Raw genomic sequence first — 22,922 nt, forward strand, 5'->3', positions numbered from 1 at the left:
CGCGAAGGAACTCGCGAGTTAACCGACACTACCGAGACACCTTCTACAGAACTAGACCTCGTGATAGTACCCTCAATTGATACGCGGTTGGCTGCGTGGGTGGAGGAAAAGCCTGTAGCACGACGGCGGCTCGGGGAATGAGTTAATGTGTCAGTCGTAAGCGCGATTCCGTCGCGTAACGCGCTCCGAACCACCACGCAGGCCACAGTCGCCAGCTTCGAAATTGAACGTTTCCACGCGCTGCTCCAACAGTGAAACAATCTCTCCTCTCGTCCCCAAAAACGATTCTATTGCACAAAAAGTTTCTTCGCCAACTACGAGTGAACTCGAACAGTTTCGTTCCGGACCATGGACTCTCGTGCGACTGTTTAGACTGCTCATCCACGCTGACTATTTTACGAACATGTTTGGAGAGTGTAAGTAATTTCTCATTGAGTGGATACCTTTGGGAATTAATGTGGAAATTAATTGGCGAAGCTCGGGGGAGTTAAATCAATTTTAAACGCGGCTTGGTTTTGAGGATTGAATGGTGGTGAATGGAGATTGGGATCGAATTTTAGAAAAGTGATTTGTAGGGATTTTTTAGCACCTCAATTTTTTGCGAATTTGGCGAAAAAGGTGAATTTTTATTTACATTGGTGCAAAGTTTAATTTAAGTAATTTGTAGAAGGGTTTTTCAAGGTTCGTAGTAAAAATCGATTATCCCCCTTTTTTAGTTTGTAACGTTATTTTTGGAGGATGCTTCGTAGGGTCCCATGCCTCTGTTTACCACGTGGAACAATTTTTTTTTAATTTATAAAGTTTCACTCGGGATTGAAGAGCGAAGGAAGGCACAGCGAAACGAGAGAACATTTTTAAAGCATGACGCGATTGAGCGACTCCGCGCATCGCGATTAATCGCACCAATTAGCAGATCGTCGTTAAAGATTCAATTCGCTTAATAGAACAGAACGTCTGGACTAAAAATCAGCTTCGATTAGCGAACTGATTCTCGCCGCTGAAATTCCATTACCTTCATCCTTCGGCTCCATCAAATTCCTCTGGCAGATAAATTGTTCAAATACTCGATGGGTTAATATTGAGACGTGCATTAATTATTACATTATATAAATTATATACAGTGCCGGACAAAAGTATTGGCACGCCCTTTAAAGCAGAATAACATTTTCAAAATTGGTCCAAACGATTTGAGTTTTTTTTTTTGAGAAGCTAGAAGGATTAGTTTACTGGGTGACGTGTTTTGTCGGTTTGAAAAAAATTGCAATTGGCCGGGATAGCGAAGAAAACAGTGAAGCTCGCTTTTTCGACTTTTTTATCTGAGTCTGTAATGAAAATTTAAAAATCCCGTTTCGAAATCGGAATCCATTGCGATTGCAATTTTCCAATCCGACTAATTGCAATTTTTTTCAGAACGACGAAACACGTCACCTAGTAAACTACTCCTTCTAGCTTCTCAAAAAAAATCAAGTCGTTTGGACCAATTTTAAAAAAGTTATTTCGTTTTAAAGGGTGCCCCGATTCCTTTGTCCGGCACTGTAGAACAGAAGTGAAAAATTGAATAACACACAACCAAGATTTCCAACTGGATTTTTTTTAACCGTCTTCAAAAAGAAAGAGGTTCTCAGTTCGAAGTGTTTGTATGTATGTATGTTATACGTATAATGTTTGTCCGCAAATTTCTTCGCAACTACTGAACCGATTTTGGCGAAACTTATCGCAGTTAGTTTGGCTTCAATCAACTTAGCGAATGGAGAAAGAATTATCAAAATCGGTCCAGTAGTTTTGAAGTTACACAAAAAATAAAACGTCTGTTTCATTATTATTGGAATCTTCCGTTTCTAGCAAACGATTCTTTTTTTTACGCGCAACTCCTTTACTTAAATGTAGTTATACAGCTTAAATAACTAAAACAAAGTAAAAAATAAAAAAAAATTAAAAAAATTAAAACCGACTTCAAACAAATTAAAATGTCCTGAAAAGTGAAAAATAATTTTCTTCCTTATTTAATCTATGACTTTCAATTTTTTTAAATCGGCGCCACATTTACACAGTGCAAATGAAAATTATAGATTAAATAAGGAAAAAAATTATGTTTCACTTTTCAGGGCATTTTTATTTGTTTGAAGTCGGTTTTAATTTTTTAAAATTTTTTTTTCTTCTCTTCCATTCGAGATTAATCTTTCGATGAAGGATATCAGAAAATAACACACGTTTTCCTGTATTATACCCTCTTCCTGTGATTTCCCGAAAGGAAATAGTGAAAACACATTTCCCTCGAAGCAATAGCTGCGCGGCTGACTCACCGAAGGGTTCACTGACTAATTCGTCCATTGCTATGCGCGAGTCGACGCTCAGATTCACGGAGATAAACATCCTTTATGGAAATTGAATCGTCTCCCTTCGGAGGATAAGATCGATGTAGCGCCCTACGTGATTTCCGGTCGCGTAGCAGCCTCTCTTCTTCAAACGAAACCGGCGAAGAAAGGAGCTACGGTGTAATGGATTGCTTTTCATTCGGGGAATCGGGATCCACGGGCACCCCCGCACGATTCAGTAGCTGTTGCTTCGTGGCTCATGTAAATGAACTGTTCTTAGTAATATAATCCCACTTTCCGCCGATAACAATACCACGGGAACACGTTGCACCCTCTGCTACGAGTTCCCTTCGTCTTACTAATTCTTTTATGAAGAACTTTTAATCAAATAAATGTAAATGACCGCCACTTTGAGGGGAGAATCCTATTCTTGGGGCTAAAAACATAGCAACATTGGGAATTTTTTTTTAAGAAACTAGCGATTCGATTCATCTGAAATTTGGACCATGTTTTTATGCATCTTTGAAGAAGTTGCAGTTTTTTTTTTATTAATTTTTAACCATAAATATAGGAGTTTCAATCGTCAGTTTCTTTCGAAGAAAATTCCTTCTTAAAGCCAGTGAAACAGTAATTTAATATTGCGCTATTGTTAAACAAGTTTGGAAATATTTCTGTCATTGGTAAAGTGAATTTCAGATCCCCTTTCGGAGATTGTTAATAATATATAATGAGTAATCGTTTAATCACCCTTGGTTCCTCCATTTCTCTTAAGGAATACATTTTCTACCCTTGTCTCCCTCAAGTTTAATTATTGTTATTTAAGTGGTGACGTCACGAGAATATTGTCTGCGGGTAACGGAAGATGTGAAATCTGATTGCTCATTAGGTAAATGGGAAGCAGTTGTTCTCTTGTTCTCGTCGAGCCTTCTCTTTAAAAGCGCTCAGTGACCCACTCGCCAGGTTTTGCTCGATATATCGATTTTCCCAGGACAACGGAAGGTGCGCCCGTGGAAGTGTGTTCCGTCTTGCCGCCAGAAAATAAGGAACGCAGCTACGGGTGGGGCAAAAAATATCGCCGCGTCGAAAGTGGAATTTTGGACTGCGTTTTCGCGCGCTTTTCTGCAGTCCATCAAGTAGAGCGTACCAGTACCTGCTCGGACGTTTTAAAGTCTTACCTGGCATCGAGGGTCACGTGTGAAACGTTGATAGAATTTTTCTCTACACTACAGCTGAATTGTTGCATTTGCAACTTTGAATATTCATTGTTGCAATATCGTTATTTGCAATATTTCACGCAACACTTTGCATATGGAATTCCTCTCCGATTCTGGAAACCTGCTGGCAATTTGCTAGTCGGAAAATGTGTTAGAAACTTCGGGGAAAGATTTTATTGGGAGCGAGAAAGTTTCTGAGAAGGCTCCACTTAATAATTCAGCGTTCCAAATCATTGAAACTACTTAATTTCAAATTTTTTAAAATCTACTACAGTGATCCTCAATTTGTAGGGTGCGAAGTGTTTTCTGGGGGGTCGCCACGGTTATTTTAAGTTGGCGATTTTTAGCAATTATTTGTTTCAATTATTTAATGAAAATTATATTTCTTTCAAATTTTGTTTAGCTTATTAAATTTACCTTATCTTTTATGAGAGTCACAGGTTATTTGATTATTATGAAAGGGGATCGCGACTCAAAAAAAGTTGGGAAACACAAATCTACTAAGTACGAATCGCTCAGAGTTCAAGGAAACCAACAATACTGGAAATATTTATTGCATCACTCTCAAATTTACGTACCTAATAGACAGAATTTTCATAGTAATATGACTGATGAAATTCTTACAATTTTTACAACAATTTACTACACATTTTTATAGTAAATAGATTTTCTAATAATATTTCCCTAACCCTAATAATAAGAGTGATATATTGGCCAGGGGTAGCCAAATTATTATACTCAAACAAAAAGGTTTGAGATTTTGTAAATTTATGCGACGAAATAAAACAGATGTCTCGTTTTTAACGTTATAATATTAGTTTTTTATGCTAGTAAAATTAAATACATTTAGGTACACAGGTTTAAGCCTATACAGTGAGTAAAAAAAAGTATTTGGACACTTTTTAAAATCGCATAACTTTTTTAGAATTGGTCCAAACGACTTATTTTTTTTTTTTTAGAAGCTAGAAGGATTAGTTTGCTAAACGACGTATTTGGTCGTTTTGAAAAAAAATGTGTTTGGTCGGAATAGCGAAAAAAATAGTAAAGGTCGATTTTTAAACTTTTTTTTGTGATTCTCGACCTTATTCTGCGATCTTTAAACGTTTGTAGCTCGGAGCAACGTTAACCGATTTTGATGAAATTTTAGGCACGTATACAACTTACTTCAATCTACAAACGGGTTTTTTGAATTTACAGGCTCACAAAAAAAAGTTAAAAAACGACCTTTACAATTTTTTTTTTCTGTTCCGACCAAATGCATTTTTTTCAAAACGGCGAAACACGTCACTTAGCAAACTAATCCTTCCAGCTTCTAAAAAAAACTCATGTCGTTTGGACCAATTCTAAAAAAGTTATGCGATTTTTAAAACCGTCCAAATACTTTTTTTACTCACTGTAGGTATTGTACGAGAAACACAATTACTCAATATTTGGCGACTCCGCCTTTAGCTTTTGACAGCTCGGATTCGGCGAGGCGTGCTTTCAATGCATTCTGTGGCTGCTTCCTGCAATTTTCGAGTATTCTACAATAATCTGACGATATTCTCTATTATTTACGTCTCATTTGTAATAATTTTATCCCCGCCCTTTTAAAAGCGAATGAGATATCATATATTAAAAAATTACTACGCAATGTTGCCAGATGTTGTAGCTAATCAACAAATGAAAGAGCAATAACATTCATGCACTGTTACTTTAACCCTCGGTTGTCACCCTGGGTCAAATCGACCCTGCAATTTTTTAAGCAAAAACCTTTTTGTCGTAACCCTTATTGCTTCGATTTTTTTTAAACATGATGACACATCAAATGTCAACTTTCAACGATGGGCATATATTCTACAATTTTCAAACTTCATCTCAGAATTTTTGGGACTTAATTTAACAAATAGTTTTTAAATAACGACTGATTGCAAATTGTCAGGGTAAAATTAACCCAGTGTGACAACGAGGTACGAAAAAGTAGACAACCGAGGGTTAATTACTTCAGCCACGACTTTCACAAATTTTAACCAAATTTTTTTTAGTATAATAATTTCGTCACCCTCTGTAAGTGGCAAAAAATTTATTCGAGCGAAAGAAAAAATATTCCCAATACCATATACACCTTCCCCAGTGCCAGAATACTTAAATCCCCCCAAGTAGCGTCTTTCAGTAAACATTTTCACCTCAACAGGATCCTGAGGAGCCTAAAAAGAATTTCTTCGAATCGCCTGCCACCTGCAAGACTTTGCCCAAACAAAAGCCACGGCCGCAAGCGGCAGAGGGTTGCGGAGGAAAAAAGTGTCGTTGGTGACGGGATCCCAATGAAAGTCAATAAACCGCGATGAGTAAGAGAGATCAGCAGTCGGAGCGGTATTAATAAATTAGTGTCTAGTTGCTGCGAGCATCGTCGGCAGGAGCACCGGCAGGAGGTGGAGGAGCAGCGGATAGAAGAGGAGGAAGAATAGGAAAAGATGGCGATCGCAACGGCGACGACGGTCAGCGACGAATGCTCGATCCTCCCTGTCGCTGGTTTCCCAGCGATTTAATCGCGCGAAGGTTCGAATCAGCTTGCAAACTCTTCGGACAAGCCTCCCAACTGCCCCGAATCCCCGAGCCTCGACCCTCCCCCCTTAAGACCCATCCGCCGAAGTTCAACGTTCACCTCGTCTCCCGCATAAATCCGCCCCGGGGATCACCCGGCTCCCAATGCCCAAGGCAGCTCAATAGCTTCCCCCGTCAATTCCCCCAGCGATTCGAATCATCTCGAGAGACCAGTCCCGGCGACGAGGATGAAGGTGGCAGCGTAAGGGGTCGCCGAGGCCGGAGGAGGTGGTGGAGAAGGCAGAGACCGGCCGAAGGAGGAAGGAGGAGGACCGGACAGTGCGCGGCGACGTGTGCGGACACGCGTGTCGTTCGTGTTGGATCGGATTTGTAGGTGTGTGCCCAGCGCGAAAGAAGACAATTGACTCGCAGCAGTAGCCGCCGCCGGGGGCCTTCTGACGTCACATCCTGTCCTCTGGCTAGTCGCGATCTCGTTTGGACCACGGCACATCAAGGTACGCAGATTCGTGCGTCCTCAATGTTTGCACGCAAAAAACTGTCGACCCGGCCGGCACGTGAGATCTCGCCGCCTCCTACACTGTTCTATTCGCCTTCTCTCCTCTCCTTCCCGGTTTGCTATTTGTTCGCGGGTACTTCTTCTTTTTGAAATCGCGGGAGGGAACGAGAGACGTGTGACTAGGGGGAGATGTGATCCGGGATTCCAGAGTTTTGCTGATTCCTTTTCCGGGGTGGTGGTGCTTGAGATTGTTACCGAGTGGTTTGAACTGGTGCGCGTGGGAATTTCGGAGGCCACTCGAAGGGTTCGATGGAGCTACGTGGAGGGGATTCGAGCTCGAGGATTTGGTAATTGTGGGGAAAGGTGACGGCTGGGACCGTTTCGGAGGGGAGACAGTAGAGGTAGTGTTCCTTCTGGAGGAGTTCTGTAATTGCTTATTTCTTATTTCACGGGATATACTGTTCTTCTTGAGAAACTTAAATCTAGGAAGTCGCGAACGTGTAAACGCGTCTGCAATTTATAATAAATCGTATTAGTGACGTTAGAACCTATATGAATTACGATAGAAAATCTCAGGCTCGGTATTATTGACTGAAGGTGCTCTTAAATTCTTATTTAACAATTTAGAAAAATTGTATGCCGAATGAATTAAGTAATGAGTCTCTTGTGGCTATTGAAGAAGAAATAGCGGGAAGAAGAGACAACACTATTGTATCCTTTATAAAATTTTTGCATAGGTATACAGAATCTCTTGAAAAAGATTCAACAGTCGCGGGTTTTTATTTAATATCCAAGACAGATGTGTGTAAAACGGGCAAAACAAATTCTACTTAAGTAGCTTGACTTTTCGGAAAATATCACAGAAACCAAGATTCTCCTGAATATACCTGCAGAAAAACTTACGGATCCTCAGAATGAAGAATTACCATTAAGAAAACAAATTAGAGTTAACAATTGCAAAGAGCCTCCAAGAATTTAGTATCCACCAAGAAGAAGATAAATTCCGGACTTTAACAAAGGAATTTCATGTTCTTAAGTCCATAGGAAGAACAGCTACAGATTTTGTCACAAAAGAAAAGAAAAGAAATAGATTAAAAAATTATTTTAAAACAAAAAAGTAATGTTTCGCTTTGCACAAGTAAATAAATAAATTTAGCAATTATATTTAATATCTGTTTTTTCATTTATACAATTTTTGTGCAGGTTAGACAGGAATGAACAATTAGTTAAAGTTTTCTTGTGTTTCTAATAAATATTATCAACATTATTCCAGAAATATAAATTTTGTAATATTTTCTCGAGAATTTTCAAGAAGTATTTTTCGAGATTTCTCGAGAAAGAAAAAATATCGAGAAGTCAAGAACATTAAGTAGAGGTGTGGAGATTTATTGGACGTTTTCTAGGAGAGGTATTCTCGAGATCGAGAATTTATTAATTATAAGAGTGAATTGAATTGTATTATTTCTCGCATCGTTGCATTTTTCCATCTGAAATTCGCTCGAATTTCAGCGAAACAAGCAGCGATGAGCGAACAAAATAAAAGGATCTTCAGGGTCCTCGTTTGGGCGAACGTCTATGTCTATGCGATGGTCCTGGCAAATGTGACGGACTCGTCGGAGCTGGACTTGTCCGACGACTTGGACATGTTCACCACGACGAAGAGGACGTTTCCTGACAGATGCCTGGTGAAAACGGAGCCGGGCCCTTGCAAGCAGTACGTCCACAAGTGGACGTTCAATAAGACTGAGGGAAAATGCAGGATGTTCCCCTATGGCGGCTGCCTGGGTAATGAGAATCGCTTCAACTCGGAGGCAGAGTGTCTTCATTACTGCGTGGGTGGGCCCGAGCGTAAGGAACACCAATTATTTTTCTCGAAAGTGATTTTGGATGAGGCGAAATTTATTTAAAAAAAAAAACGCAGGTGAATGTTTGAAGCTCGACGAAACTTTTTGTCGGTACTTTCAGATACGCTGCCACCTTATTTGGTCACGAAGGGTAGCGTATTTGTGACGAGCACAACGACCACGAGCACGCTACCTTCTACCACAGTCACCACGCCACGACCAACGTTTGCACCCCCGGAACCAACGAGGCCCCCTGTACCGAAGTACAAAAGAGGAAAGGTGAAGCAATATGCGGCCATCTTTTTTTTTCACTGACACACAAAAATTCAGAAGCATAGCTAAAGATACAATAAAACAACCTACCAAACCTCAAACTAATACGTCGCGCCGTTTTTGTACAAAAAATTCACAAAGAATTACCTATTTTCTGCCCAACAAGGCGTAACCCGCCCTTAATAATAAAAAAATCCAAAATGCAATTTTTTTTTGTACTCCGTAAAGGCAGAACATATTAAATAGAAAAGAGCTGCAAAAATTTGGGGCGTCAAAAATTTTCTTCAATAAGGGCGCAAACTACCCTCGCGTCGGCACAGTGGAGGAGTCACATATAGAAGGAGCGAGAATTTTAAGCAGATCCATTAAAAACGATTCTTTCAGGAGCTAACATTCATGGAGTCAGGCTACGAGAAGACTTTCATGTTCGCGCAAAGCAACACGTTCATCCAGCTCGACGGGCCTGGCATAAAACCGTTCCAGCTTCGGTGGGTACTTCCACGCCCCTCGAACTGTTACATTCCACCCCCAGAATTTCAGATAACTGTGTGCAATTTTATACTTCGTAGCGAATGACAACGAAGTCTTCCTCTAAAACAGGGGTGCGCAGGGAGCCGTTTTTAGCGCCTAGCTGCGAGCAACCCGCCTGCTAAGATTAGAATCGATGAGGCGAACTGCAGTGGTGTACGTGCAGTTGGTATGACTTGAACCCAGCTATATACACTTACGCTACGAGCCTACGAGCACGCACGTACACTACTGCAGTTCTCCCCACCGATTGTAACCTTAGCAACGGGACAGGCGGGTTGCTCGCAGCTAGGCGCTAAAAACGGCTCCCTGCGCACCGCTGCTCTAAAATATATTCTTCAGTTTCCCTCAGTTTCCCCAATTCTAAGTGAAATTCGCAGGCTCTGTCGTGAGATATCATTCAAGTTCCGCACGAAGCTGCCCCACGGCCTGCTGGTCTACCACAGCGTCAAGGACCGCCCAGAGAGCTTGGATCCTTACGCTCTGTACGTGATCGTCGAAAAAGGCCAGCTAAAGGTGGTGCACGTGTTTGGCAAACGCTCTACGAGTCTGACAGTCGGCGAGGGACTGAACAGGGACGAGTGGCACAGCGTCCTGGTGAGGATCGACGTCCACGGGGCGAAACTGATCGCCCGAGTCGACGACCAGCAGGAAGAAACGACGCTTAAGGTCCTGGAGCACGTGGTCAATTACGGAGTGTCCGAGGAGTTAGCGTCGGTCGTTCTGATTGGAGGTAAGGAGCGTCCTCTTTCTGCCTGGTGGACTCTGATTTCGATGTGGTGATAAAGTTATACCTCCTATATGTAATTGCAAAAGTTAAGTAAAAAATTATGCAGATTTCTGCTGAAGTCGTAAAACACAAGATAGCAGTAAGGATGTTTTTAAATTAGTTTCTGTTTAGACGTCCATAGCACACAAATATGGCACTTTGGGGATCAAAGACTTGTACCATATGTTCTATAGAAATTAATACAAGAGACTATAAATTATAGAAAGCTATACAAATAAGCGAATTTTTATAGAAGCACCTAATGTATGTTTCGTCAGGCCTGAGTTCCGAGGAGCGACTACACGGCGTGAAATACATAATAGAGTCCTTCGTTGGGTGCATAAGGGACATGGTACTCAGCTCAGGCAAGTCTGCCAGCGACCTGCTACCCATCCAGCCTCTAATCGCCACGAAGCACGAGAACGTGCAGGAAGGATGCATAGACAAGTAAGATCCCCAGGAAAGGCACTCTCCCCTGCAGCACCAGTTTCCCAGTTTTCACAAATTAATTTCATGGTGAACTTCAGGTGCAGGACGAGGGAGAATCTCTGTTTCATCTCCAGCCAATGTGTGAACCACTACAACAGTTTGACCTGCGACTGCTTCGGGACGAAGTACGAAGGGGAACGCTGCGATGTATACAGTACGTGCAGAGTGATCCCATTTTCATTATATAAGAACTTAGGCTGCGGAAACTGAGCCAAGGAAGTATTTCATTATTGTTTCAGCTGCGACGATCTTAACTTTGAGAGGCTCCTCTTACGTTTCTTTCCGCGTGTACGATTGGAAGGACAGGGTTCATTCGTCCGTCAACAGAATAAGCCTTGCATTCAAGGTACTCGACGAACGTCCCTTAATTGATAGATAAGCAGCGGTCTTAGAAGCTTCGTCGCAAGGAATACAGTTTGTTGATTTTACTTGCAGACGAAATGGGAGGACTCAGCACTGTTTTACGCGTCTGGCGAGATCGACGGGACGCCACACTACGTGGCAGCCTCCATCATGAATGGATCGGTGCATGTGGAGCTGGATTTTGGGCACAATTCGAAAATCATCGCGGTGCTCGGTGATTACGTCACGTCGAACCACTGGAACAACCTGACGATATTCCATAACGGGACACTGGTGTTCGTCAGCTTGGATGACGAGATCAAGGTGCTGGAAGTTCCCGGGGAGAATTATAATATGATCATCGATCCCGAAATCTACATTGGCGGTGGGCCCGAGTTGCACAAGAGGAAGGGCCTCCTTTCGCACAATAACTTTGCTGGTGTGTGTGCGATTTTGAGTCTGGCAGTTTCCCTTTGCTTTAAATCTAGTTTCTTTATTCGAAAGTGGAATTGGAGTTTTAAGATTGGAGGACACTGTGAAGTTCCCAGTGACAATTTTAATGAAACTCAATCAGGGATACTCAACAACTCGAAAATTCAGAAAAATTTTAAATTTTGCAGAAAGGTAGTTGAAGTGATGCTAATAACGTAGTCATGTTCTGTTTCGGCAATAAAATGGTCCTAAAGGTGAAAGCACCTCCTCAAAGAAATTGTGAAAATTATTTTTTTTTTAAACTTCTTTATCATCATTTTATAGGATATCAAAAACTTATATGATTATAGTAATATGACGACTCATAATTTTTGTTAGGGGTGTCCACACCCCTTCGACCGTTTCATTGCTAAAACAAAAAATTGTTACGTTAACAACATCTGAAGAATATTTCTGACAAATTTCAAACTTATCTAATTTTCGAGTTGCCAAACATCCCTTGTGAGTATTTTTAAAGTGTTTTCATTCTTCGAGCTTGACGAAGTGCCCCTTGAAATTTTTTCAAAATTGATTAAAGATCAATTCGTTAAGATTGATTAAATATTGATGGACTTTCACATTCAGGTTCACTTAAGTACGTTTTCTTCAACGACAAGTCTATCATCTACGAACTGAAGCGTTCCAACCCCATGGTGCACTATATCGGTGTACTAGAACCTGAATACTACGAGGCAGACGTTGATGTGATCCCCATAACGTACCCGTTCGCTGGCAGCCATATTTGGTGGCCCATCGCGCAAACCGACTCCCTCAAGTTGAACTTCGACTTCAAAAGTTCGAAGCCTGTAGCGGTGGTCGCATCTGGGGACGTGAGAAGTAACCGTGGCCTTGGATACTGGGAGGTAACTCACTACAATTATTATACTAAAACTATTATCAAACGACCACTTCATTTTGGTCTCCCTATACAAGAAAAAGCACAATGATCAATCCCCACAGCTGACCGTTTCGATTGAATGGACCCCAACAGTTTTACTCAAATGTGCCATTATACAGGGCGTCCCAAAAATGTTGTAGGTGCTTGAAATGAACGAATCGTAGGGTGATTTAAAATAACTTTTTCGGAGAACATTTTCGCTAAAGAAAAAGTTGTTTCAAATCACCCCATCAGTCACCCCTTTCAACCACCTAGAACATTCTTGAGACATCCTGTACTCACCAAACTGGCTGAAGATTGTAAGCTTGTGCTGCTAGCCCAGAAGTCGCTAACCATCCATCAAATCTCTGCCCAGCCTACCAGGCAACCCGACTAACACAAGCCACTAACTCGTGTGTCCTCAGCTGCGCCTGGTCAACGACGAAATCCGTTTCCAACTGATCCCAGTGGTGTCCGAGAACATTACGGTCTCAGCGGCCGTTAAGTTTCCACCTTACAACACATCCTGGCACGCGGTTGAGCTCAACTACACTAAAGGGGAACTGAGTGTCCTGGTGGACTACAGGAACAAGCAGAGCAAGCTGTTCTCCATGACGTTTGAGCTGGGCGACAAAGTGATCATCGGCAGCGGGAAGAGCAATGCAGGTAAGTCCGAGTCCTAACAGAATCAGAAACCATGTGGACGCCATGCTTCTCGACAGGCCTGGTCGGCTGTATGCGCGAGATACGAGTGAACGACGAGAGAATAGAGCCCAGATACGTGGTGAACACCGAGAGGGTGATCGGAGAAGTGGCTCTGGACAACTGCCAGTTCGTGGACCCCTGCACCAGGCCCAACACTTGCGAGCACGGGGGCAAGTGTTCGGTGAAGGAGGACAGAATCACCTGCGACTGTACCGACACTGGCTATATCGGTAAAAATTGTCACTTCGGTGAGTGAACGGTGGATATCGTTGAATAAATCGGAGACTACCATTCAGCAACGCAAGGAGATTATGTACGTCGCCTGGTCCTTTTCAGCTCAATACAGAAAGACCTGCGAGGAACTAGCTTTACTAGGCTACACCCAAGACGACGTCTACAAGATCGACATCGATGGAAACGGCAGGTTCCCGCCTGCCCTCGTGAAATGCGAGTTCCAGTCCATCGAGGACTCGACCAAGACGATAGTGGAGCACAACCTGCCGTCCCAGGTGGACGTCAGGTCCATCGCTGAGTCTGATTTCTCGTTCAACATCAAGTACAGACAGTTCACCGCGGAGATGCTCCAGGAACTGATCTCGCACTCGCTGTACTGCAGCCAGTACGTGAAATACGATTGCTACAAGGCTCCCCTGGAGTTGCACAGCGCCACGTGGTTCCTCAGTTCCAAGGGAACCACCGTGGACTACATCGGGAACGTCAACAGGGGGTCTTGCCCGTGTGGAAGTGAGTGCTGATACCCTCGATGATGTTAACAGTCTTTTAGCTTTTTACTGTGGGTTCTAATAGATACTGGCTTTCTTAATCGCTACTTGTGGCATTGCGCAGTGAACAGGACCTGCGTCGACCCGAATCTGAGTTGCAACTGTGACGTTTCCGCTGGAACCGCTGGCAAGTGGCTGTCTGACGAAGGCTACTATGAAACACCGGATTCCTTGGGCATCACGGGGATGGTGTTCTTGCAACAGAGGGAACTCGAAGAGGATGCTCAGGGGCGGATTACTTTGGGGCCACTGGAGTGTGTTGAAACGAGTGAGTGGTCTTATCAGTTGAAAGAGGGAATTGCAGCAGTGCCCTGTTAGGTGGTCGTCGCTAGCCCCACCACTTCTTGGAACTAGCTTCCTACCGATTTAAGACCTCCCTATCTCATACCGGGTATCGATATCTTATTCACACTTAATATTTCTCACTCTCTTACTCGAGTTCTTGGAAGATCCCTCCCCAGATAGATTACTAGATATGTTCGCGCACCCCGGTCAGGAAACTTCAACTGAACTCCACTGTTCCAACTTTTCAGACACGCAGAAGTACGTGGTCACATTCACGACGTCGCAATCCTACATCGAAGTGCCTGGTTGGAGAAAGGGTGACATAGCCTTCAGCTTTCGAACGACAGGCGAGAAAGCCATCCTGCTGTACCAACCGCCCATCAGAAGCAACTATCCCTCATTCATGGTGGCGCTCACCTCCGAGTATCGTTTGACCTTCAACTTCACCCTCAACACTGGCACCATCAGGGAGCTGGAGGTGAAGAGCAGAAGGAAATTGAACAACGGCGAGTGGCAGAAGATCTGGATCGACTACAACGACTATCACGTCAGGTTCATGATCAACACTGACTTCCAAATGGTAGACCTGCTGCCTGAGGAGGAGTTCGGGCCGTTTGAGGGCTCCATGTTCATAGGTGGAGCTACTGCGTGAGTACTTTTTGTGGAAATACTAGGTACATCAATGGGGAAGCGATCTTGACAGAAATTAGCAAGGAGGAAGATTTGGTTACTGAGTAATTATTTTCTAGATACTTCATACCGCATAGGAGCCAAAGCCCCCAAGGGTGCAAGTCCCTATCATCCCTTTTCTAATAAACACAAGGACCTACTTCCCCCGTGTTTCGGAGATATCTGATATACTGTCGAATCATAACTACGACTTGATTTAAAAGACCAAAGGGAATCCCAACCCATGCATACTTCTATGAAGCAGAGAGAGGATTCCCCTAGTCTAACCCAGACTTCTGACTTCCTCGTTACTCCATTAAGCCTGCATAGGGCTGTTACGATCACAGAAAGCACCCAGTCGAGACTCTTGCAAGGTCTCAGCACTGGTGAGCCAGCTCGGGTACCCCGGGATCGCCGGTTCCCGTCTTGGATACCTGTTTTTGGGGTATAATCACCCATAGAACAAGCCTCAAGCACTTAGTGTTTTCTCCTACGCGATTTTGCACATTTCACATGTGAGCTATTATTCCTCAGGGAACACTTGAGAACTTCGTCAGTTCGTCAAGGTCTCATCGGCTGTTTCCGCGGTCTGGTAGTGAATGGCGAGATCCTGGACATTCACAGCTACATGTCCGTCCACCTGTCCGAGATTATCAAGGACTGCAAGCCCTCCTGCCAACCGAACAAGTGCCAGAACGGTGCCAGGTGCGTAGAACTCTGGAGCAACTTCGAGTGCGTCTGCGAGAACAGATGGGCTCACCTTGGCACCTATTGCGAGAGGAGTAAGCTTCTGCACCAAATTTCGAGTAACCGGCGTGACAATTCGTTCCCCGATTAACGAGGCCCCATTTCCCTCAACCAGACATCAACAGCAAGGCGCTGACGTTCACGTCGCAGGGGGCCTACCTGAAGAAGAACTACTTTGGCACGGACGAAGAGGACGAAGAGAAACTGCTGCTCAAGAGCATACTGTTGCAGAACATACTGATCAACCTGAGGACCTACGACACTCATTCATTGATCCTGTACGCCAACGATCACCTGAATAACTTCGCTCACCTCTACATCTCAAACGGGACGAGTATAGTCTATCTATTCAACGCTGGCAATGAGATCAAGAACATCACCATGGAGTATCCAGGTAATCGAGGATGCCCTATCTCAAACACCCACTTTGAAGTCTTTATCTAACCACAATACACCTGGTCCAGACGTGAACACAGGGATCTCCGTGCAGATCGCGATAATTCGAAACGAGAAGTCGACAACCCTACACGTGAACGAGTACAACATCACCGTGAACGCCACGCCTGTGCTACTGGACACGTACTCGAACAAGCCTTGGGTAAATCCAGAGAAGGAAGTGCTGGCGCCTCAGAGGCCACCAGCACCGCCTACTAGCTACTTCCAGGTGAGACTTTGGCCTTTCAAGTCGAACCGAATGTACGCAATGATCAGCGATCTTACATAGGTGAATCTAGGGGGCTTCGACACGGACGACCTGCTGAGGGTCGGCAAAGAGGGTGTGCTGATAAAGGGCTACGTTGGCTGTCTACGCGGGCTGATGATCGGGGAGTATCTGGTGGACCTGCCGAGCCTGGCTAACGAAGCGAATCACGAGGGGAGCAAGGGGGTACTTCCGAACTGCCAGATGAAGTGTGACGCTGTGCCTTGCAAGAACCTGGGGATCTGCACGGAGGATTTCGGTAGACAGGAGTCATCGTGCAACTGCGAGCTGACGTCCTATTTTGGGGAACACTGTGCTGATGGTACGTACTCAGACGTTTAAAGGGGAATTGTAGTTCGAGTCGCTTGCACCAGCTAGATGATCCAACCAGGCTAGCTATCAGAGCTTTAACAACTTTCGTGTTCACTAACGTGAAGTTTGCATGGTCTGTTAGAGAAGGGAGCAGACTTCAGCGGCGAAAGTGTCCTCCAACGTGAATTCGACCTGGTTGGCGAGGTGACCCAGGTGAAGGTTCAGCTGGCGTTCTCCACGAACGAACTCCGTCAGCGGACGACAGCTCTTTTGCTGCTGCAAACTGAGAACAAGTAAGCTCTCGGCGATCCTTTCCTGTTCGAGCCCTGGATGTCTTTCGAGAACCTTTTCTTTCCAGAAGAAGCTACTACTTGCTGGTTGCCATGACGTCTGAAGGCCAGCTGATATTCGAGGAGGACCGAGAGGGTTCCGCTTATGGGGTACGCCTCAACGATAGGAACTTCCTCAATGGCGCCAGGCACAGTGTCTACTACGATCGTGATAACAATACAGCCACTCTATTGGTACGTTCTTCGCGTTTCTCTACGTATACCAGGTCACAGTGGATGTTGTGGTCGCGTTGCCGGCAGATATTGTTGGAAATCCGTTTTTCCGCTTGCAGATCGATCGTGAGCCAGTACAGCTGCTGCCTATCCCAGTGCTTAACCTGGGAGACGACGAAGACGAGAGTCCGGGTGTCACAGAGATACAATTGGGCGGGCTGAACACGACGGACTCGCGGTTCAGCGCGTACAAAGGCTACACCGGGTGTCTCAGCAGTGAGTGGCGCGCTTAATTCATTATTCTAAAACGAAAGTCTGCGATCCCATTACCGATCATCCACAGTAACGTGCGATCGCCGTTCTAATAGGATACTGTCTTTCTTATGTTAGACAAAACGATCGTCAGCCACATTGCGAATTCGAAATGACGGATACCCTCTTCTTGTAGACGTCGTGGTATCGATCAACGGAGGCCCTGGCATGAAGCCACTCGAGGAATATATGCTATTTACGAAACAGGGAAGCGAAACCGTCAGGGCGACGATACCTGCCGGCGTCAGGAGCGCTCAGTGCGCTGTCTTTCACGCACAGCCACGCGGCCTCGACCCACCTAGGAACGACAGCGTGGTAAGGAACCACATACCTATCCTTTTATCAGGGCAGTTAAGCTTCCCACTGTCCACCACCACAGTGGAATGTGAAATGACCGTTCACAGGTAGCAAATGATCTCTGATAGATCTGCCTGTTAATAACATCACAGTAGTTACACTGGTCTACATTAACACTTCTGTTTTTCACCATCTTCTCATCGTAACACCAATATTTCCACCTAATATTAGCAAAGCGAATCAAGACCTTCGGATCCCTAAAGTGCAAGCTTCCTAGAGAACAAGTAGAAAGTCCAATTTAATTCTTGTGTACTAGTTAGTAGCTTAGGCCCACCAGCTAGGAAAGATCTTAAGGGAGCTGAAATTTTCTGTCAAAGGGTCGTGACAGAGCCTGGGTGGAGGATCCACCAGAGAGGGTACTGTACAAGTCTCAGTATTCCGACACGACACAGGAGGAGCAGGGTGCTGGTACTTACATCTTCATCGCTCTGTGTTGCGTGTTTGTGACAGCGGTGATTGGCTGTATCTATGAGGTCTGGCGAAGCGCCAGGAAAGACCGACGTCGTGGAGGAGCATCTGGAGCTGCAGCAGCAGCGACAGTGCCTGCTTCTACCTCCCAAAGATGGCAGTCGCAACAGTACACAGAGCCGCTGGCAGGTGGCGTGAAAACGGTGGGCTTCAAAAACGTGAATGAAGATGAAAAGAGACCTAATGGCACTCACATGAAGCCCCAGAGCAAAGATTACAAACCACTGCCCAACGCTGAGTCAAAAGACTTAATTAATGATAAAAAGGTTCATATAAAAGGTACGTTCACTGAAGCGTGTGCTTTCTTTTGGAATTTAAAGTTTGGCTCGAGGTAACAGCAAGCGAGCTGATACTTGGAGGGTGTTCTTCGTTACTTTCTGGTCTACTTGATTCGGCATAGCTCTGAGCAAATCGATTGAGGCTCATCACTTTGTTAATCTATTGAAAGATTAGGTGATGTGCCATACAAGTCCCTTTATAAGTAAATGCTTTGACAAAATGATTTGCAAACTTAATAATTTAAATCCCAGTTTGAGAATCGTGTTTTTAAAATATTCCCTTCGCTCTTGAACAACTGTGTTTCTATTTAAGGGATTTCTCAAAGAAACATTGTTTCTATCTTACAGCAGATGACGAATCAGAGAAGGAGGAACTCCTAGGGGTAAATACAGGCATCATCACTAAACCTCCGAAACCAAATCCATTCGTAAAGATTTTTTCTTTTTTTTATAAGAATTACATATTAAGTTCCAAGTGGCATGCAAAGTGGATCATACATTTTTCTGTCATTGTAACTCTTCGAACACACATGTATGATGTCTAATAATTAAATCGACTGAAGAGTTTTCTTTCAAAAGTCACTGTGTCTACTTTGCAGGCTCGCTCTGAAAAGCTTAACAAGATTTTGAAATGAACACTGACCTAATAATTTAGCTGTAACTGTTTATACATATCTAGTTGATCGAAATTTTGACTGATATTTTTTAGCTTGAGTTGCCAATTTTCCATACAAATGTGCAGAACTAAATACTAAATATTTAATATTGTAGTTGAAGTAGTGCATACAGATATAATTAATCGTAAATTTATTAATAATCTGTTTCTTTTTTAAATACAACTTTTAAGTACAGTGATAATCACAAGAATGTTTAAAAGGTGAATGGTAACAAATTTACCACGATTTGATGCAAAAGAACCTCTTTAGGTCAGAAAGAATTTGGGGATTCCAAATTTCATGATACCAACATAACAGATAAAATTTAGTATTACAGAACTTACATGCACACATAGAAGCACCACTTTTGGACTTCCTGTTGATCATTACTGTAGATACATTTTACTTGCTATATTTTAAATGTTACAATAATTCAATAAAAAATATATTACATCAGAAATCTCAAAGATTGTTTGAGCTTAGACATTGAATAATATCGATTATGAGTATTAAATCCTTCCCTTATAGTCAATGGAGGATCTCCAAGAAGAACCAGAACTAGAGGAACGCGAAGAAGAAGAAGCAGGTGAAGAGTATGAAGAAGAAGCGGGTGAAGAATACGAAGAGGACGAAGACGAAGATGAAGAAGGAGAAGAAGACGATTCGAAAGTACAGCATGAGGATGAGAAGGAAAGCGATCAACCGAAAACGGAAAATACTGATGACAATGATTTTGTGAAGTCGGTAAGAAAAACAAAAAGTTATTCCTTGAATAGATAGATCTTTAATATTTAGGAGTCTTCTGTGAAATTTTCTCTTATATAAAAAGAAATTAAACCTCTATATTCGAAGGCTGTTGAAGCACTAAAAATTATGTTACAAGGTGAATTATTTCTGAAATATAAATTTATTCACTTAAATAAATAATGTGGGAAAAGTTGATTACAGAAGACTGCAGTAATTCATAATCATCAAATACAGTTCATATTCAATTTTGCCATGTTCAAGGACTGACCTCGATTCTACTTAAGAATAAATATCTTCACATCCGTTTGATATATTCATTAATACTGCGATGCGACGCACCAATGTTGTTCGTTCCTATTATCACGCACTTGTTATTATTTATCTTTGTCAGCTTTGTCTGTTCTTCTCATCTCTCCCCCCATAAATGTGCAATATTGATTATACTATAAAAGCACCAAATAAAACACCCTTGAAAAAAAAAACTATTTCCGGAACATTGTGAGAGCTCACTCCTTGAAACCCTCATGAACCGAATTGTTGCCAAAAGCCACTTAGAGAACAAAATTGAGAAACCTGAAAGTGCTAAATGCGGAGAGCATAATCACGAACGTGTGATACTTGCAGACAGAAAATTCGTCTAGGATAAGCATTGAGGACAACGATCAATCATTAGACACCAGTCCCAAACACGATGACGTAAAAATACTTTACGAAGTCTAGAGGTATCATTATTATCGCAGAGCTTGTTGCATCACTCCTTTCTACATTCTCTACCTTGCCATCTAATTCCGGGAAAATATAATCCACGTTTGCATGTTGTATTGGAAAAACTTTCACCAGCTTACGGCTCGAGTTATCTATAATTTATTTTCCGCATGTTGCATTTTCCCTGAATTCCTTTTACCACCGGAAACCTCAACATATTTTATATTGAATTTTCACCCTATTTAGGAGAACACGTGTAATAGTATGGGACAGCGATTGACAATCAAAGATTCGTCTTCAGGTCAGTACTAGCTGTATTGAACACTGAAACTATTTTGTCTGATTAATCACAAGTAGAATTAATTACAGTTTAACCATTCTTTCATAATCTAAATGTAGACTTAGAATTGGCGAGCTTGGAATTAGAAAGACCAAATTCTCACCTATGAACAGACAAAATACATTTTGTATTCATTATTAATTGAATTTAATCTCTGCTTACAAGGAGAGTTTCCCAGGTGTCTGCCTCCGATTACTTTGGTTTTTAGATATGTATTTTCATATTAAGTTTTACTCAGCACAATTTTGTACCCCTTACGAACTTTGTGGGGTGGTTTCACCCCCTAAACATGCAAACTGATCGAAATAAAAAGACACCTCTTTCTTATTTTTTGGTCCTCTAAAACATATCCAAAAACCGAAGCAATCCGAGTCGAACACCTGGGAAACTCTCCTTGTTATATAGTTAAAATGAAACAGATTTTAGTGCTCGTTTTCAACTTTCTAGATGCTCCGAGGCCTTTGATTATCAATCTACAGCCTATCTTTCTGTCAGACGATCGGAGAACATTTGGGAGTCCACTAAATTATCTTGGGGCTACGAAATTCCATCCGAGAAACAGAAACTCCATAGAATCAGTATTGTCTCTGGATTAATCGCTTTTTCGTTAAAATCCCTCGTAAAATCGTAAGCGAATTGAAAAACTTGTATTTCATATCCTATATTAAGCGTTGAACGACAATTACCAGATCCGAAAGGTTTTAATACTTTTCGATCGAAAAATGGAAATATACACGGTAATTTGTGAGGAATATAAATTTTTCTTTGTCAGAATATAAAAATATGTAATTTCTTTTACAAATTACCCTGTATCTGAAATATCTGTGTACTTTTTAATGCAAAGGATCAAGACCGATTTTTAACGAACCCTCGAATTTCAAATTCTCCCGCGGCGCGGTGCCGCGTTACCGAAAAACGCGCGAAACGCTCTCCCAACGACGATGTGAAATTTTGATGACTGAGTGATTGAATATGATGCGAGCAGAGTTATTGCATAAAAATGTATACACGATACATGGGAACAAACGACTAGATTAAATATTTTAATATAGGTTCTTTGTTCATGAACGCAACATTGTAATATAATTTATTTTAGAAATAAGTAGCACATACCCATCGAAGAATGTAGATTGAGACCAGCAAGAGATATTTTCCGTCTGCTCTCTGCGTTGAATGTCGATCGGAAGGGGAACTTGTTCATTTTTGACGCCATAACTGAAGGAAAGTAATAAAATTATTTCTGATACGTTCGTGGTTTTACATTGGCATTCCTGTGAATATTTCTGGACTTACATGGTAGTATGGCGCGAACTGACGCCAGCGCCAAGCCAGCCGAGTGGCCCCAACGCGAAGCAAACCACGGCCAACCAGCGTCGCCGAGAAATAGATTGTCGACGCTGGTTAGCCGTGATTAGCTTCGCGTTGGGGCCACTCGGCTGGCTTGGCGCTGGCGTCAGTTCGCGCACCACTAACCACCGCTCCTGTAGGTGTTTCCCCCCCATCACTGCGGCCCCATAGCGTCTAAGGCCGATATTCATAGTCGCTACTTGTTCTTAAGCAAATGCTTAAGTATTCGGCATTCTTTACTAGCTACTAGGTTAATAGAGGATGCCGCATACTTAAGCATTTGCTTAAAAATATGTAGCAACTATGTATACCGACCTAAATCTGCATATCACTCCTCTTCAGGGATCGGCGGGCTTAAGTTACGCTGGATGGAGGGAGAAACACGTACAGGAGCGGTGCTTACATGTGCATGAACTGCCCTGCGTCAGTCACGTACCATTACCTTCGCTCCTGTAGGCGTTACCCCCAGGGGGCCAAGCTTCCCTCTTACGAAAGTTGAAGCAGAGTTTGTAGCGCCTCCTACCAATGAGGTGCGTACTAAACTGTGAATGTGTGAATTGGTGCGAATCGGGACGTATGTGTATGTGTATACGTGTAATGTACCGTTTACTTTAAAACCTGTCCACGGATCGTCGCGCCAGCGACACGTATGCAGCAGATAGAAGGATAAACGTTGAAATTGAATATTTCTTCTTTTCTTAGGAAAAGAAAATATATTCAATTGCTTTGTATATCCTTCTATCTGCTGCATACGCGTCACTGACGCGACAATCCATGGTCAGACGGCCTTAGAAAGGGTAAACCAGGGAAAGTGAGGATACTTCCTCGTGTCTGCGCCAAACATTTC

General features: G+C 42.9%; 1 protein-coding gene across 10 annotated transcripts; it reads left to right on the forward strand.

Moving 5' to 3' along the window:
- The first annotated feature begins 147 nt into the window (after positions 1 to 147).
- Axo (axotactin) lies at positions 148 to 21,974 on the forward strand. 10 transcript variants are annotated; one of them, XM_076825024.1, is made up of 30 exons: positions 149 to 416; positions 5,703 to 6,067; positions 6,261 to 6,567; positions 8,079 to 8,417; positions 8,535 to 8,692; positions 9,071 to 9,174; positions 9,595 to 9,947; positions 10,262 to 10,430; positions 10,511 to 10,626; positions 10,712 to 10,818; positions 10,908 to 11,253; positions 11,871 to 12,148; positions 12,588 to 12,828; positions 12,885 to 13,115; positions 13,204 to 13,611; positions 13,714 to 13,917; positions 14,183 to 14,582; positions 15,138 to 15,385; positions 15,466 to 15,744; positions 15,815 to 16,014; positions 16,075 to 16,372; positions 16,505 to 16,655; positions 16,721 to 16,886; positions 16,985 to 17,141; positions 17,314 to 17,492; positions 17,852 to 18,281; positions 18,629 to 18,708; positions 19,465 to 19,680; positions 20,635 to 20,689; positions 21,176 to 21,974. In XM_076825024.1, exons 4-30 carry the CDS (start codon positions 8,093 to 8,095, stop codon positions 21,322 to 21,324), a joined length of 6,048 nt encoding a protein of 2,015 aa, XP_076681139.1. In that variant the 5' UTR covers positions 149 to 416; positions 5,703 to 6,067; positions 6,261 to 6,567; positions 8,079 to 8,092; the 3' UTR covers positions 21,325 to 21,974. The 10 variants fall into 10 exon arrangements, 9 of the variants coding, with proteins under 9 accessions (XP_076681142.1, XP_076681138.1, XP_076681143.1 ...); XR_013086947.1 differs by lacking the exons at positions 5,703 to 6,067; positions 6,261 to 6,567 and adding an exon at positions 20,308 to 20,405 and having other exon boundaries at positions 148 to 416; positions 21,176 to 21,260; XM_076825026.1 differs by lacking the exon at positions 6,261 to 6,567.
- Positions 21,975 to 22,922: the final 948 nt, after the last annotated feature.

The sequence above is a fragment of the Andrena cerasifolii genome, chromosome 13 (assembly GCF_050908995.1).
Source record: "Andrena cerasifolii isolate SP2316 chromosome 13, iyAndCera1_principal, whole genome shotgun sequence".
NCBI lineage: Eukaryota > Metazoa > Arthropoda > Insecta > Hymenoptera > Andrenidae > Andrena > Andrena cerasifolii.

What these genes read in the sequence shown, in the direction of transcription:
- Axo (XM_076825020.1), top strand. An exon ending in GTCGGTCGTTCTGATTGGAG is followed by an intron (nt 9,948 to 10,261) that starts GTAAGGAGCGTC and finishes ATGTTTCGTCAG; the next exon opens with GCCTGAGTTCCGAGGAGCGA. An exon ending in TTCGCACAATAACTTTGCTG is followed by an intron (nt 11,254 to 11,870) that starts GTGTGTGTGCGA and finishes TTTCACATTCAG; the next exon opens with GTTCACTTAAGTACGTTTTC.